The 17697-nt window shown below is 37.8% G+C and overlaps 1 protein-coding gene across 1 annotated transcript in view; it reads left to right on the forward strand.

Moving 5' to 3' along the window:
• The window catches only part of Rp1 (RP1 axonemal microtubule associated), a 298773-nt gene that overhangs the window by 278995 nt on the left and 2081 nt on the right, over positions 1-17697 (forward strand). Inside the window, exons 20-22 of the mRNA XM_045144358.1 lie at positions 5855-5987; positions 6615-6766; positions 10675-10829. Coding sequence (XP_045000293.1) covers positions 5855-5987; positions 6615-6766; positions 10675-10829 — 440 coding nt within the window. The remainder of the gene's footprint in view (positions 1-5854; positions 5988-6614; positions 6767-10674; positions 10830-17697) is intronic.

The following is a 17697-nucleotide window of genomic DNA, read 5'->3' on the forward strand; positions in this document are numbered from 1 at the left end:
GCCTGCTTTCACCAGATGCTTCCTAGCAAATGTTTCCATGGTGCAATTGTGTTTGTGCAATGCTGGGCTTTTCATTTTTCTCTGGGGCAGTGTTGAGAATCAGGCATCATAAATATAGTATAGACTTTGAGATGTCCAATGGTAAAGAAATCTGTTAACCAGCATTTCTTCTTTTTTTCTTTTAGTTTTCAAAAATCTATCAGTTCTCTAACTTCAATAATAACAATGATAGGAATTTATCATTGACATGATTTAGGAAATGTCTAGCTGATATGCTAGCACATTCTTTTGAGCTCTTCAGAACTATGGCAAGCTCTGGGAGGGACAAACATGAGATCTCAAGGAAACATTTTTGATCTAGAAACAACTAGGTGAATGAAATATTGGGTTATTATTTAAGAGAAAGTGGTATATTTACCACAGGTCTGGCCTTAGCTACAATAATGATGTAAAATTATAATGAATATTGTTTTCATAATAAATTTGAGAAAGAGCAAACATGTAGAAAGCTCTAATAGCTGTAGATTTCTAGTAAAACTGATAAATGTCTTCCTCTTCCTCAAAAAAACTAGAAGGCCTTGTGAACAGAAGGCTTTGAAAAATAAAGAAGTATGAGTGAGGTCCAAGCTAGGAGAGATGGGAGTGAAATATTATTTGGAGATTTTTTTTTTTTAGTGATCAGTGATGCACATAGTTTGTCAAAAAATTGCTGGGTGTGGTGGCGCACGCCTTTAATCCCAGCACTCGGGAGGCAGAGGTAGGAGGATTGCCATGAGTTCAAGGCCACCCTGAGATGACAGAGTTAATTCCAGGTCAGCCTGGACCAGAGTGAGCCCCTACCTCGAAAAACCAAAAAAAAAAAAAAAAAATTACTTACCCACATACATAAAGTCATTTATTTGATATTAAGAGAAGTGTTTTTCTTCCAAAATGAAAGTTTCTTTGTTTGAAAGGTCTGTAAATAGAATGTAATTTGTTACATACATGTCATTTGGCTCCATCTAGGTAGAATCAGTTGATAAATACATAAATCTTTCCTCATCATCATAACATCCATTTTTGATCATGTGGAGAAGTATTTCAGTATAAAATACTTCCACAAGCTTTTTTGACAAACTCTAGCTCTTATCCCTCTGCTCAGTCTTTCACAATATATTGTATGTTTATCACTATGTAAACCTGTTTTCATCCACATGCATTTGCTCAGTGGGACAGTTTGATAATTTTTGTGTCTTCTGTATAGATTTTCTTAATATTTTCCTTTCTATATTGCATTGACCATTAGTTTAATACTTTAGAACAGAGGGCAATGAGAAGTTTTCTTTTAAATACATCTGTGTAGAAGAAAGAAACAAAATGTATTTCTTTGGCATTTGATGCTGAAATATATAAAAGTAGAGCTGCACAGCACTATATACAATTGCACTCACATTCAACTAATGTACCTATTATGAAGAATATTTTGGTTTGTTGTTTGAACATGTTAACATGTCACAGATACAGGGTTCATTCAAATGTTAACATGATTCTAAGCCACATTAGTCTTTGGGTATCCTTAAAGACATAATGTTAATTCTTCAAAGCCAATAAAATTTAAATTTACTTATTTATTTATTAATTCTCCCTCCCTCTCTTGCCTCCTTCCTGTCTCATTCTCCTTCCTCCCTTAAAACTTTCTGGAAGAACTAAACTGATTTCTCTCTTTCATGTTGTGAGCAGAAACAAAGTTTGGATGACACTACTAAGGTTTTATAACCTCAGTGTTAAACTCTAATATGTTAAGTCAGACTTCAAAAGCATTACCATATGTCTGTTCCAATCAGCTATTTTTAAGTGATGTATTTAGGTACTGATTGAAATTTCTTAAAGTAATCCAAGAATTTAAGTTTCTAAGAAACCAAGAATTATTTTTCATGATGGGAATATTCTCTTGTGAAGCAGCTAGTATTTGCTGTTGTAAATCAGCAGGGGAACTCAGCAAATGAACTCCAATTTCTTTTGAAGCCTTTCCTAAAATTGTTTCTATCTTTGGAAAATTAAAGCAAATACTGAATATTTATGTGGGAATGACACTCATATGTCCTAACATCATTTTGTTTAAAAAGAAAAATGAGTAGTTTATATTTCAGTGAAAAATAGTTTGGAATATTCACTCTTGATTTCCCTTCTTAAATCCCAACTTTAGTTTTGGCCTATTTTTTTTTCCTCAAGTCATGTTGACTTTTCCATAGTACTCACCTTTAGCAGGTCAATACTAGAACAGAACCAAGATCAAGGCTTTTGTTCTTTTGAATATAGATAGAATGAGATGATTCTTAATTCTGAAAACAAATAGAAATGCCATTCATGAACAAAGAACCAACTTTAGTTTCTAGAATAATCCATGGGTGCCTTTCATGGACTGGTAGGATCTGAGTTTTAGTTGAAAATTTTCCCAGGATTCCAAGTTAAATTGGATAGAGACTCCTACTTTATTTCATAACACTTAAAATTTTTTGGAATATTTTATTTTCATTTATTTATTTGAGAGAGAGAGAGAAAGAGAGAGAGGCACAGAAGAGGAAGAGACAGAGCAATACCCACAAAGACAGACACAGAGAGAGAAAGAATAGGTGCACCAGGGCCTCCAGCTATGGCAAATGAATTCCAGACTTATATGCTACCTTGTGCATCTAGCTTATGTGGGTCCTGGAGAACCTGGGTCATTAGGCTTTGCAGGATAGCACCTTAACCACTAAGCTATCTCTACAGCCAATAACACTTCAATTTCAACCAGATTGGCAGTTTATGGTTGTTGCTCTACTACTGTTCTGTTTTTCTTTTTCCTTGACATTATATTCTAGGGACCTGTCTGTAATTCTGGATTGCTATCTTAGCTCTACTAACACACATTGACCAACTGTCCTTTCAAATGTCCACAATTCTATAATAAAATATTAAACTAAGTCATTGAGTTGGCCTCAGATCAATTTCTGAGTACATGGATCCAAAATAAAGTGACTATAACTTAACATAGTAAGATAATAGTTAACTTTGAATGTAGAGAAAAGGAATGCTACTAATGCATTTTAGTAAGTGGGATCAAGTAAAAGTAATAAATACTTGAATTTCTAGTTTACTATATTTTCTTCCTTGATATGTACTTTATTTCAAATCAAAGTATAAGCTTAACACTGAAGTTAAAGATTGAAAGATATTTGTGTGGGTTCCTGGGTCCTTGGGTTGCCACAGTCCACCAAGGAGTCCCAGCAAACCATGGTGGTGAGCGCAGGAGAATCACTCTTAGGAGACAGTTCAGGTGAACAGCTGTTTCAGGGAAATTGTTTATAATCAGTGGGGGTCCTAAGGGAATTGGATGTGCAGGTTGCTTGCTGATGCCTAATTAGCAGTTGCAGGGGGTGGGGCTGTGCAAAGGTCCTGGCTGATACCATGAAAGGAGTTTCCTAGGCCACAGGGTTATGGGCAAAGCCTAAGTCTTATCTGAATGTCCAGGTTTCAGGTGCTTGAACAGGGGGTGGCCTTACTTCCTGCCTATCTTGGGGTTTGAGATTTTAACTGGGGGTCCAGGCTCACTGTGACCCCCCCAAGAATGGGGGGAGGATCCTGGCTCACTGCAACTCCCTAGAGTGTGGGGGGGAGCTCCCCTGCCAGTCTGGTCCAACAGATATGACCAGCATTCAGGCTGCTGCAACCACTGCATAGCCTGTGGCCTTCTTGTCAGACAGCTTAGGTTTGCTTTGACCCAGGGCCCTGACTATGTTCAACAAAGTTGTCTCATAACTCTAGAGCTTCCCTATTATAAGATAGGGTTCAACTATAATTTGGCTGCCTATCTCACAAGTTGTACACATCAAGTGGGAAAATGAAATAAAACTCTTTCAGAAGTCTTGATTCTATAGCAGTTACTTCTCGACGTTGTCACTGCCCACCTTGTTTTCCAATTAAAAACTCCACACATTTCCATTTATTATTTCTCTTCTCTCCCAAATCCAATCACTTAGGAATCTTCTTGATGCTACTGTTGAAGTGTATCTACATTTTTATATGTTTATGTTTGTAGTATTCTGATTTGTGTGCTTTGAACACATATATGTGCAGATATGCATGCAGTATGCCCACACATGAGGAAGAGAACATAGGATGTCCACCTCTATTGCTCTTTCTGCATTTTTTCTTGAGACAGTGTCTCACTGAACCTAAAGCTGCTATTTCTGGTCAGACTGGCATACCAGCAAGCCCAAAGGATTTCACTGTCTCTCCTCCCACACACTGGAGTTACAGGCGTATATACCAACACTCAGTTTTTTACATGGAGTGCTAGGAAGTAAACACAGCTAGTATAAGGTCCTCTTAGGTCTCCATACTTGAGAAATCAGCAATTTCTCTGCTGATCCATCTCCCATAAGTTTTAAGGCATCTCAAATATTTCTAGTACCTTTTCACTTTTCAGTTACTTCTTTTCAGTGTTCTAAAAAGACACACTGAGGGAAAAGATGCTCTGAAAGGCAGTAAGAAAATTTGTTTTTGAGGATTTTCTTGTTCAATGAGCATCAAGAAGCACCATCTCCTTCCCACAAAATCGTTGTTGAATCTTTAATCCCCAAATATTCTACCAGTTTATAGAAACATCTTCAATGTCCTGTCAACTTATTTAAACCCAGGATAAATTCATGCATTTTATAGACCTGGTGTCAGTTGTAAATACCATAGTTGATTCCCCTTGTCCAACCTTTGTAACTAATGGGTGTTAGCAAGAGGTACAGGGGAAAATTCCAGAGATTTAGAATGAAGTGTGTTGACACTGCATCTAATTTTCACAGGCATTTAAAAGGTTCTTTCAGAGTACACTGAAATCTTATCACATTTTCATATTTCTAACTCTAGAAAGAATATGTTAATAACTGACCTTGGCACTGGCTCTACCAAACCTAGCACCAAATCTTGTAGCATACTGTAAACAATTTATTGTCCATCAAATGTATTAGTAAACAGTTGGCTTATTTCTTTAGACAAAAAGCATTGTAAAATTTAAATATATAATGAGAATAGAAGTAGTATAGATAGTTTTGTTTTATAGAGCAAAGATTTGTGATACTTCACAGAAGGATTTCAAAAACAATTTTCCTTAACTTTCTCATTTAAAAATAGCCTATACAAATATATCCTTTATCTTATATCCTGAGTCCAGCAGAGAACTGGCCATATGTGTAGCTGTTAGCACATCTCTTGGACTTTGGTTTTATATTATTCATCCCCTAAGAAAAGACAGAGTGAAATTCAGAGTTAAATAAAGCATGTGAAGATAGTTTTTACAACAAAGTAAAATACAGATATAGATGGTAATGAATGCTAGTTATTAATTAACCTGTCATCAGCACTGACAAACAAGAAGGACACAGCATCAGATCAGGTCAGCTGCTTGGTCCAGCCTCAAAAAGCCAGGCTCTGGCCACAGAAACAGCACCTTCTTGAACTCAATCCATATGTCCTGTCTGATCCCGTCTTTATTCCATAGGTTATCTTGGCTGTCATTTAGGATGGACAGAAAGGCTTAGGGAACAAGGATGGAGTAGAATGAGGGTGGTGTTAGTGTTAGCCCAAACCAAAGAAACCAAATGCCACATGGAAAACTACTTCTTTGCTAGTTAATTAAAAAATATAGTTGAGGAGTGGGGGGTTGGCTTAGCAGTTAAGGCATTTGCCTTCAAAGCCAAAAGACCCAGGTTCGATTTCCCAGGACCCATGTAAGCCAGATGCAAAAGGGGCGCATGCATTTTGAGTTTGTTTTCAGTGGCTACAGGCCCTGGCACACCCGTTCTCTCTCTCTCTCTCTTTGCCTCTTTCTCCATCTCAGGTAACTTTGCAACATATGAAGAGCAATAAGATACTAGATTTTGAAGCAAATGTGTGGCTCTCTCGGATGCAAGTAGATGGGGACATTGTCTGTGAGCTTCCTGTAGTGAAAGGAGGCCAACCTGTTTTTCCAGGTATATTATTAATTTTCAGTAGCATATGTTGCATTTGTATATTGCTTTTAGATGCTTTGTTTGCCTTCTGAGTTTATAGAACATGTTTCCTACTTCTCAGAGAGTTGTCTTACCCATTGAAAAATGACTTTCTTAATGTCAAAGCTATAATCACTGGTGGTGATTAAACATGTCTCAAAATGGTTCTGATAGTCTAGTGAGTCCAAAGGCTAAGGATGCAAATATCAGAAATATAACTGAGTCTCATCTTACTTTACTCTGGCCTGGATGACCATCTCACCTATCAACTTACTTTTGTTTCCTCATTTAAACTTTAGACAACATATACAAAACAATGTTTATCCTTACTCTAAGATTATAAGGATAATATATGTTCTATGTACTTAAAGAATATATTCTTTAAAAAATTATTTCCTCTGAAACAATCCCACATGATATAAAAATGACCATTTATAACTAAAATTAAAATCTAAAAGTGAAAAATCTCTCAATAGACACAAAAGTCCATATTAGAGATTATCACATAACTTTTCTAATTTGCCTGAGAACACATAGAGGTAGGTTCTGTTGGTGTAAATTCTGAGGTAACAGATTTCCTTTTGTTTTCTCTCCCTGTTGCTTTGCCAGTAGTGAGATACTGTGTTGATGTGTATACTGGGCAGTTAAAACAAGCAGATACAGAGTGTGAGGTTTCCCTGTGTCTCTATGGGGAGAGGGGAGACTCTGGACTTCGACTGCTATGCAAATCCAACATGCCAGTAAGATTCCAAAAAGGACAGGTAAGTCTGTATAAAAGATTCTCTCAAACTCTTAATAACCTCCCTGATGATCATCATGTGTGGTTTAATACATAAAAGATGTTTTACACCCTTCAAGTTTGAGTTGTGAGACAGATTTAACACAAATTTCCTGATCTGATTTCTGTTTTTGTTTCAGAAGTTATTCTTGAAAGAAAAATGGAACACACTAAATATTTAATGAATAATAGGAGTAAGAAAGACATTAAAATTAGTGATAATGTAAGAAAAAGAGTAAAATGAGTTGGACAGATAAGAAGAGAACTCTCCATGGGTATGCTCTGTCAGGACAGGAAGTAGATCGCACTGCTCCACATGGTCAGACAGTAGAAGGGCTGGCATATCTACGTATGCATGACCTCAATATTATATTTACATCTGAATCCTGCATTATTCTTTCTCATCCTTTTTTCCCCAATCAAAATTCTTTCTAGAATTGGTATTTGGAAACTGACAACCTGATGTCTGTCAAACCCCTCAGTTGTTAATACATTTTTAAATTTATTTATTTATCTATTTATTTATTTTTATTTGAGAGTGTCAGACAGAGAAAGAGGGAGAGGGAGAGAGAGAGAGAGAGAGAAAGAGAGAGAGAGAGAGAGAATGGGCACACCAGGGCTTCCAGCCACTGTAAACAAACTCCAGACACGTGCATCCCCTTGTGCATCTGGCTAACATGGGTCCTGGGGAATCAAGCCATGAACCAGGGTCCTTAAGCTTCACAGGCAAGTGCTTAGCCACTAAACCATCTCTAGTCCATGTTAATACATTTTTGGTGTATTTGGAAAGAAGACACTGCTTAGAGATATGAAATTGAAAGTAGTTACCTAAAGCATATATCTAAAGCTGTGTATTTAAGAAAAAGAAACACCTGAAGCCAATTTGATGGCTGTTTCTCAGACTTATAGTTTGTGAAACTTTATGAAACAGCAGAGTAAAATTCATGTATGTCTTTGACTTGTTGATGTAGATGACACAAAAACTTCTATTGAAATGAATAGGAAAACAAATTCTGCTTTAGATGAGACCAAAATGAAATCATGCATCATTTTACTATCACAAGTGAACTAACTTATAACAGAAACAAAATTTTAGATATGCTATGATTATTATTGCTCTAAGTGACCAATGGCATTAACCTTGGAAGAACATTGTTGGGTTTGTGTCAGTCCCAGACTCTCATGCTCTCACACTTTATCATGACTGTTGAGCTCACCTTTGCACCTGGCCAGCCAACAGCAGCATTCATTAGGAGCACACATCACGTGACCTAATTAAGAAGACAGAGTTTGCAAGTCATCTTCGGTTCATTATTGTGCCGACAGCATGAATGTTGTGAGGATGCCGTATTAAATTTAGGAAGGAGCTTTAGTTGCACTCAAGGAAAATGTGTGGGCTTAATGGTGTCAGTGTTGAAGTTCAGAGTCAGAGAAATGGAAGCATTTTCCTTCTCTGGCTCATTTTAGAGTTTACCCTTTTTGATTATTTTCCTTAGTGCATGAAATATAAAAGAATTTCCAAATAGTTTTAAGAGTATTCAGACAAAAAAACCCTATTTTGTTCTTTTTATTTATTTAAGAGAGAGAAAAAAAAAGTATGGATATGCCAAGGCCTCTAGCCACTGCAAATGAACTCCAGAAGCATGTGCCACCATGTGCATCTGGCTTATGTGAGTACTGGGGAATCAAACCCCACTCCATAGGCTTTGTAGGCAAGCGCCTTAATCACTGAGCCATCCCTCCAGGTCTGATTTTGTACTTTTATTTATAGAATTATTCCATACCAGTCATAATTTTTTTAAATATTTTTGTTCATATTTATTTATTTATTTATTTGAGAGCAACAGACAGAGAGAAAAAGAGGCAGAGAGATAGAGAGAGAGAGGATGGGCATGCCAGGGCCTCCAACCACTGCAAATGAACTCCAGACGCATGTGCCCCCTTGTGCATCTGGCCAATGTGGGTCCCGGGGAACTGAGCCTCGAACTGGGGTCCTTAGGCTTCACAGGCAAACGCTTAAGCACTAAGCCATCTCTCCAGCCCCCAGTCATAATTTTTAAAATTTATTTTATTTATTTTTATTTGCGAGTGGGAGAGAGAGGGAGAGAAAGAAGCAGGTAGAAGAGAGAGAGAGAGAGGGAGGGAGAGAGAGAGAGAAAGAGAGAATGGGTGTGCCAGGACCTTTCGCTACTTCAAATGAACTCCAGATGTATGTGCCACTTTGTGCATCTGGCTTACATGGGTATTGGAAAATGAACCCGGGTCCTTAGGCTTTGAGGCAAGCACCCTAACCAGTAAGCAGTTTCTCCTGTCCCAGTCACAACTTTTGTTATCACATCATAAGCTATAGATTAGGCTGTTAGTTAGCATTTTTCTCTGCACAGAATACAATGAATAATCAAAAGCCACAACCTGCAAAGATTCTATTTAATTCTGTCTTCAAGCTGAAAGTTAGTTTAACAAAGAAGGAAGGTATTATAACTTGGCTTCACTCCAACGTAGACCAGGGACAAAGACTTGGGTGCTAGAGATGATCTTTTTAAATCCTTTGAGAAGTGGAGTGGGGGCAATAGGGCAGGAAAAGGTGAAAAACCAATATAGGGACACGGGCAGGCTCTTAACTGCTAGGATCCTTCTTACTAGAGGCCTTCAGAGAGACCTTGTTGAACATCTCTCAGAATTATCCCACTAAGTGGAGCCCACAGGCTATAAAAGAAGGAAGCCCAGAAGGTTGATCTAGAAAGTGGCCACCATGCCCAAACTGTCTACCAAAGCATCAAATGAACACACTAATGACACCAGAGGTTATGGGAGGGCTATCCACGACACCAGATACAGGGGTGATGATTTGACATCATGAAATGTTCCTATGAGAGGCACTTAGCAATGCAAGGCAGTAAAGATGACATCATAGCACATTCCAGAGTAGTCACAAAAAGCCTTCACCTAGCTCACAGAAAAATCCTCATTGGATTGATTTTTGTGGTAGTCTGGCTGAAACAAGAGAAGATTTTCACCAATAACACTTGAGACACCGGGAGTATATTTTTGATTCCTGAACTGAAACTTAACATAGTAATATTGCAGGGCAGAGTTATGAAAACTCATCCCTTATGGCATCATAAGCAATTCTAGTTTACATTTACCATGAGATAGAATTACAGTAGCTAACAAGCAGCTGTGATTTCTGGACACTTCTCATATTTAATTACATTTGTAATCATTTCCTCAGGTAATGATAGGAAATTTATTATTAAAGGCAGTAGTCCATGAGGAAGTAGTGTGTGAAGGAGTTCATTTCATTCCAACCAGCATAGTATTTCCTTCAGATCTGCATCTCTCTGGAAATGTCAGTGCATTTTTAGTATGAAAACTTATTCTGTTGAGGAATAAAGATTTCAGGATTCACTTTCACAACAAACCTGAGGACATGCTCTATTTTCATTTTGAGAAATACACAAGATGAATTTATTGAAGAAAAGATAATAGTGAACATTATCCCTTAAAGCACATTAGCATTGAGGGAAAAAATATCCTCCACATTAGGCCAAATGCCAGCTGTTTTCTAATCAGCTGTTACTCGGGGATGAGGTCCAAGTGAGAGGAAACCCATGGGCTAGAATTTGTTGGTTTTAGACTGTGTGATATTACAATGGAGGAAATAGACTGCACAAGAAAAAAATATATAGGCAGAACTATATTTTTAATAGGTAAAAGTAATTTGCTTATTTTTCTTCCTTTTTTGCTCCTTTGATTCTAACTGTAGTGGCATTGTCTCTTTTAAAGAATTGTGTTGTTTCTTGCAGTCTTGGATTCTTATTATTGCCAGCATTTGTCATTTGCTGGACTCCAGTTATTTCTGTGAGATATTTTTTTTGTCTTCTGAACCAGATTGATACATTTCAAATAGAAGCAGTGTCCCTTGGAAAACTGCAGAAGGTGCTATTGCACTGTGAAGCCAGTGACAAGTCCCAGTACTGGTACTGTGAAAAAGTCATAGTCAGAGAGCCTGGTAGAACATCTGAATCGATCTTCATCTGTGAAAGGTAACTAGTCTTCATGTTTTAGAAGGTATTATCATTGTAGCTGAGGCTGTGCATGTCATTCTTAGTCATGGATCTGTGTCATTTACTCAGAATTGCACATCATGCTGCATTGACTGCTTAAGTAAATAATGTTTTACAAAGAATTATAAGGAAGTTTATCTGTGTGTGTTATATGTACATGTATATGCAGATGCACATGCCCCATGCCCACATGTGCAGAAGCTAGAGGAGAATGCCACATGTTCTCCTCTATTGCTCATCTGAGTGTTTCCTTGAGACACTGAACCTCAAACTTTTGTTTTGGGTCAGATTGGGTGACCAGTGAGCCCTAGAAGTTCTATCCCCATTCCCTACAGAACTGAGATTACAGTCATGCATTACTATGCCCAGCTGTTTAAGTGTGTGCTCAATGAATTAGGTTCTCTCAGACCCTAGTGCTTTTGTGGCAAGCACACTTCCACACTGAGCCCTCTGACTCCAACCCTTATCTTGTAATTTGTTAGAGCCAAAATATTTGTGTGTCACAAAAATGTCCACCTGGAAACTATTATATAAATAATGAGGAGGGATGTTGTTTTTATTTTACATTACTAAAATCGTAGTGTTACAACAATCATAAGGAAATGAAGGCTACATAAACTCAGAAAGAATGTGTTTAATAAATTGAACTAAGGTCATGAGTTAACCAAGATACCATAATCTCTAAGGGAAATCTTAGTGAATCACTTATTTGAAATTAGAGCATTGAGTTTAAAAGATTTAACTGTGTTAATCTCACTGAGACTCAAATGAAGAGTATTTAATTCCTATTTCAAAGGGTGAATAGTATCAAAACAATTCTCAGAATTAGCATGAGAGGTGAAAAAACCACAAAAAAATAACATCCCATATATATTTTAAGCAAAACAGTTTAGTTGTATCAGGATAGCTCAGTCCTGAAAATGTGAAGTTATCAGTTGCCCACATCTCAACATGACTGCTTGGCAGGAAGGAAACTTTGCACTGCTACATTACTAGATCTCCAAGTTCTAGCAGGAACGCATCCTAATACAAACAATTCTAGAACTTCTGAAGGGCTAGTAGATACCCCTACACCATCCCCTACTTATGATTCACAAGGTATTTTCCTTGCTCAATCATTGCCTTGTGCCAACTTGGGTGGTATTTCAGGAAAATCACACATGAAGTCCATGCTGTTAGGAGTTTATAATCAAATATATGCCAAAAGGACAAGCATAGAACATACTGGATCCTCAGGAAGTATGTGCAAAATTAGTGTTTGTGAATAAATCATAAAAAATATGTCCTGTGCAGTGCAGCAATGTCTGTATCATAGGTGGTGCAGGAAGAATGGGACACGGAGCAGCAGTGTTGAAATGGCACCATTGTTTTTCATAAATCCAGCTGTCAAGGGAATTTTATACGTAGGCCAGCTTTGTGTGCAGGTGTTAATTTGTGGTAACAAGTTTAATATGAATCAGCCCCACCTCCTTGCCCATTAACCTTTCTAATCTTCTCTTCCAATTCTCAAAAAAGTATAGTTTGCTCCCTTCATGAAACATTCTCTAGGGATACTGGTCCTCTCTTATCTCACATCTTTTAACTTATTTTCTCTTCTGTTTATTGAAATCTCCAACTTAGAATGCACAAGGAAAACTGCTATTTCTTCAAGCTTTCTCTGGATTCTCATGTTTATCCTCTTAAAATTCTGTAAGGCTTGACTTAGATATCCATGAAGTACTTACCACACAATGCCATCATTATCATTGTGAATGCATTCACCTTGGGTACAAGAAGATAAGCTTCTTAAGAAGAGGGCCTCATACATTTTATTGTCCAGTATGGTTTTTGTACAAAATAGAGACTTGCCCAATATTTGTAGAAAAATGGGGAAAGGAAGGAAGAAAAAAGAAAGGGATGGAGGGTGGGATGGAAGAAGGAAAGAAGAACATAATGGAATTATTAGTCTGAAAACCTTAGATGTCACCTAGCCTTTATTCTAATTCCATGTCTAGAGGAAAATCTTCATATATACCATAACAAATTATTTATTTATTTGATCTTAAAAATAGCCTTTGAACAAATGCTTTTATTTTCCCTTTCCTGGAATTAAAATGAAATGATAAGCCATATAGTTAAATAGATGTAGAATTTTGATAAAGTACAGATATATAAATCCTATCTTTTAGGGAGAGAAAGAATAATAAGAATTATCACGAGACAGTGAGCAATTATTTAACTTCACTGAGCTTTTCCTGAAAGAGGCCACTGTTAATCACATCTAACTATTCTGAGCATGTTTTGTGCTGCTGCAGAGCTCTTGCTCCTCTTTGTCAGGTTGAGCCATTCCTGGGTGGGAAAAGTGACAAGTGGTGATGTGGGAAAACTGACAGAATGAGGCTCAGGGATGAGTCTTACTCATTTTTCAGGACGGGGTGGGGGGTTGGTTGGAACAGAAAACCTTGAAGTATTTCTTATGCTATTTTCAATGTGAATGAGTGGTTGCCTTTTCTAAACTATATCTTGGAAAAAAAAAATCTAATCTTTTCTCTCCTTACCTTTAGTTTCCCTTTCCCAGAAAAAAATAGCCTACATGTCTTAGGGTAGCAATTCTGAAACCCATTCCTACTCTTATAATAAAAACTTAGCAATTTTTCCCTGTCTTTGGATTTCCTAGCTAGGCCAATGAAAGGGAGCTCCATCGTAATCTGTGTGTGCTTAACATTCTCTTACTGTTCTCTATCTACTGTGCTTGGGGTCTTGGGACAGCAAGCGTGTGGAGCTTGTTTTTATTGTTCTCCCTTTACACCACGCCCTCTAATCATAGTTACATTTGAGGGGTATGAGTTAATCTCTATCAAGGACTTTGTGGAGTTTGGTGTTTTCTTGCCCTTCCTTCACTTTCTCTAATTTTCTTGTTTTATTTTTTTTTTCTCTTCTGTAGCCTCTTGAGTATGTTTATTCTTCCCTTCAGTGTGAAGTATTCTTTCCAGTATTTTCTAAAGGGCTGGCTTTAAACATGGCCCCCAAAATATTAGTATTTTATTACAGTTTGTAATTTAGATCTACAGCTACCCGGCTGGATGCATTGTGACTGGGTGGATCTTAGGGTCCATCCCTAAGGTGTGGTGGTGAGTTTGAGATTCCAATCTAAATATATGCAAACTGTGCCTAGCTGGAGTTCCTGAAGTGTGCTATAGCTTTCAGCTTTTTGATTTTTGGCTTGGGACTTTTCTCTCTCTCTGCTTGGACCTATGAAGGCAGGCCAGCTTCTTCTGCCATTGTGGAACTTCCCTGCAAATGTAAGCTTCAATAAATACCCCTTCCTCCATAACTTGCCTGGTCTGGAAGTTCATCTCCGCGAACCTGAAGCTGTCTGCTACAGGGGGTATGAGTTAATCCTTGTCAAGGGCTTTGTGGAGTTTGGTGTTTTCTTGCCTTTTATTCACTTTCACTAATTTTTTTGTTTTGATTATATTTTGCTTTTCTCTTCTGTAGCCTCTCGAGTATGTTTATCCTCTTCAGTGTGAAGTATTCTATCTAGTATTTTCTGAAGGGCTGGCTTAGTGCTCATGTGTTTATAAAGTACAGTTTTATTATAGGAACTTTTTCTTTCACCTTCTATTATGAAGGGTAATTTTGCTGGGTATAGTAGTTTTGGTTGGCAGCTCAGGTCTTTCAAGATGTGAAATACTGTATGCCAAGCTATTATGACTTTTAGAGTTTCTGATGGGCTTACCTTTGTAAGGGACAAGTTATTTTTCTCTTGGAGCATTTAGCACTCTCTCTTTGTTTTCTTTGTTTAGTGTTTGAACTATACTGTGAGGTAGGGAACTTCTTGTCTGGTCCTCTGTATTTGGTGTTCTGCGTGGCTCCTGTACCTAAATTCTTTCTTTTGTAAGATTTAGAAATTTTTCTTCTATAACTTTATTGAAGATGTTCTGTATGTCATTGGCCTGTAGTTCTCACACTTCTTGTAAATCCATGATTTGAATGTTTAGTCTTTTTAAGGTGTCTCACATTTCATTCATTTTCTGTTCATGTTTTTTTTTTAACTTGTCATTAATTGTGGCCTCCTGATACGTCTTGTTTTCAAGCCCCGTTCTTTCCTCCACATGGTGGTGAGGATTTTTGGGGAGCTTTTGAAATGGGTTATTTAATATTTGATTTCCATTAGGTTTTTCTGCAGTATCTCCATCTGTTATTGAATTTCATTTTCATTTCTTTATACTGCATTCAATTACCTAGGCCCTCTTGCAATGGATTCATGCATTTATTATGTCTTCTTTAAGTTCATTCTGCTTCTATTTAGTTCTTCTCTTGTTTCTCTGTCATTTCATCCAGCTGCTTATTCATGGCCTCATTAAGTTTGTAGACTATATGCATCATAATTGTATTTTGGAATTCTTGTCTGAAGTTTCCTCTCAGTAGTTTTCATTGAAGGCATCGCTTATGAGTCTAGGCATTCTTGGTGAGGATATCTTTTCTTTCCTGTGCTTGTTTTGGGTTGGGTCTTCCCATCTGGAGATAGCCCTTTTGTCTTGCAGGGGATGCAGCACCAGCAGCTCTAGTGGGGCCTGTGTATAGTGGCCTGGTCAGCCTTGGTCTGGGTAGTCACGCACTGTCAGTCTATCTGTACATCTGTGCTGGGCATTCTTGAAGCTGAGCAGCTTACTTTGTGGTGCAGTCTCCATGTGGGTCTGGGGTGGGGACTATAAACAGCTGGCATGAACCTGCAGAGGGTAGCACAGTGCTATCTGGCTTGGGAGTAAGATCAATACCAAACAGATCTGATCTCCAACATGAGTATGAATAAGCTGAGGTTGTACCCAGGGGACTTGATTGATCACCAATAGATGGGAGGTAGCTAACCCATATCTTGGTCTACTCAGTAATGGGCCTGGGTAGCATAACCAGATCTGGCATCCCTGTATAGGGTAGAGCAGATGGTAGGATGGGAAATGAGGTCATAACCAAATGGTCCTAAATCTCAAACCCAGTGTGTGTGGGCTGAGAATATTTTTAGTAGTGCCCAAACATTGTGTAGCTTTCAGATTCATAGGACTTACTTTATTCACCAATTTCTGAAAAAAAAGTCATAAAAATATGTAAGAGACAAGACCACAGTGCACATTTTTAAAAATCTGGTCACTAAACCTTGTTTGGTTGCAAGAATGAGAAATTCAGTAAAGTTAGTTTAGAAGGGCAACCTTGAAGATGGTTCTCATGTAACCCAGCTATAAGGAACAAATTTTAATGCTGAGAAGATGTTTCAGTTCATAAAGTGCTTTTCATGTAAGTATGAGATCTTAAGCTTGGATCCCTAGCCCCATGTAAAAACCATAGAACCTCATACTTCTAGTTCTGGTGAGGCAGGTAGAAGGATCCTTGGGGCTTGTTGGCTACATAGTCTAGTTGAGTAAGAAAGCTCCAGGTTCAATGAGGAACCCTGTCTCAAAAATAGATGGACAGTGATTAAGGAAGAGATTCAAATTGGAGGTTGACTTCTTACCTTGAAAAACACCTACACAGAAGTGCATACATATATATGACACATAAATATAACCCACATACACAGGAAGAAAGAAATGATTACGTCTTTTATATTGCAGATCAACTTCTTCTGGAAGGTTATTGTCTCCCATATCTTTGGCTCATGACTGATTTCCTCTTATAGTGCCAACTGACCTCAATAATACTATGCAGCTTCTATGTATAGTTCCATCTGGTCAGATACCTGTTCTGTATCTCAGGCCAAAATCTTAAGAAAGAACATCTGGTGATTAAGCCAGGCCTCTCCTCTTGCTGCAGCCAGCTATAATGAGCAGGTCTTCTCAGCAAACATTAAAATCCAAAGTGACCTCTTTACAGAACCTTTGAAAAATAAGGGATGACTGTTAGTTGTTAGCAGTTACACAAAATATATTTGCTATAATATGAACAAAGTGCTGTTTGGCAATGAGAATATGAGTAGTAACTGGCATTTATTAATCATCATATGTCAGAATTTATGATACAATTATATGCTTAATCCTGTTTTTCCCATTGTGTGGGTGTTATTATTTTTCATAATTTACAAATGATATTAAGGCTTAGGGAGATAAAAATGTGGGTTAGTATTGAACAGCAAATAGGTTTTGAATAAAGAAGTCTGACTCCAGATCAAATTCTTTTTAAAATTTTTATTATTTATTAGAGAGAGAAAGATGCAGAGAGAGAGACAGAGGGGGAGAGAGAATAGGCATGCCAGAAGATATAGCCACTGCAAATGAACTGTAGAGGCATGTGCTACCTTGTGCGTCTGACTTACGTGGGCGCTGGGGAATCGAACCTGAGATCCTTTGGCTTTACAGGCAAGTGCCTTAACCTCTAATCCATCTCTCCAGCCCCAGATCAAATTATTAAACAAATGCCTTTATTGGGTTTTTAAAGTTTTGAAACAGGGTATCACTATGAAGCCCAAACCTCAAACTCACAATCCACTGCCTTCTCCCTCCATTGTGTTAGCCTTATCCAGAGACTCACTATAATACCTAGTGATTAAAATAAACTAATCTTGCTGGAAAGATGGGATGTACTCATTACGCTAGTAAAAGGTACCAAATAAAGTACATATGTTCTTAGAATGAGAGGAAGGAGGGACTGCTCACTGTTGCAGGAGAAAGACTGTAGTACAGTTTGAAAGAACAAACGTGGACAGAAATCACAGTGGCAAAGGCTTTATTCAGAGCCGGAGAGATGCATCTTGGCTTCTATAGTCTCTTTGACCCTGGGAATAAGGGAATGCACTGTGTAGTGGTAGGCTGGGGATTTTTAAGGCTTTTAGGGTGGGGTATGAATGTAGTAGGTGGCAGAATAAGGAAGGGGA

The sequence above is a fragment of the Jaculus jaculus genome, chromosome 2 (genome assembly GCF_020740685.1).
Source record: "Jaculus jaculus isolate mJacJac1 chromosome 2, mJacJac1.mat.Y.cur, whole genome shotgun sequence".
NCBI lineage: Eukaryota > Metazoa > Chordata > Mammalia > Rodentia > Dipodidae > Jaculus > Jaculus jaculus.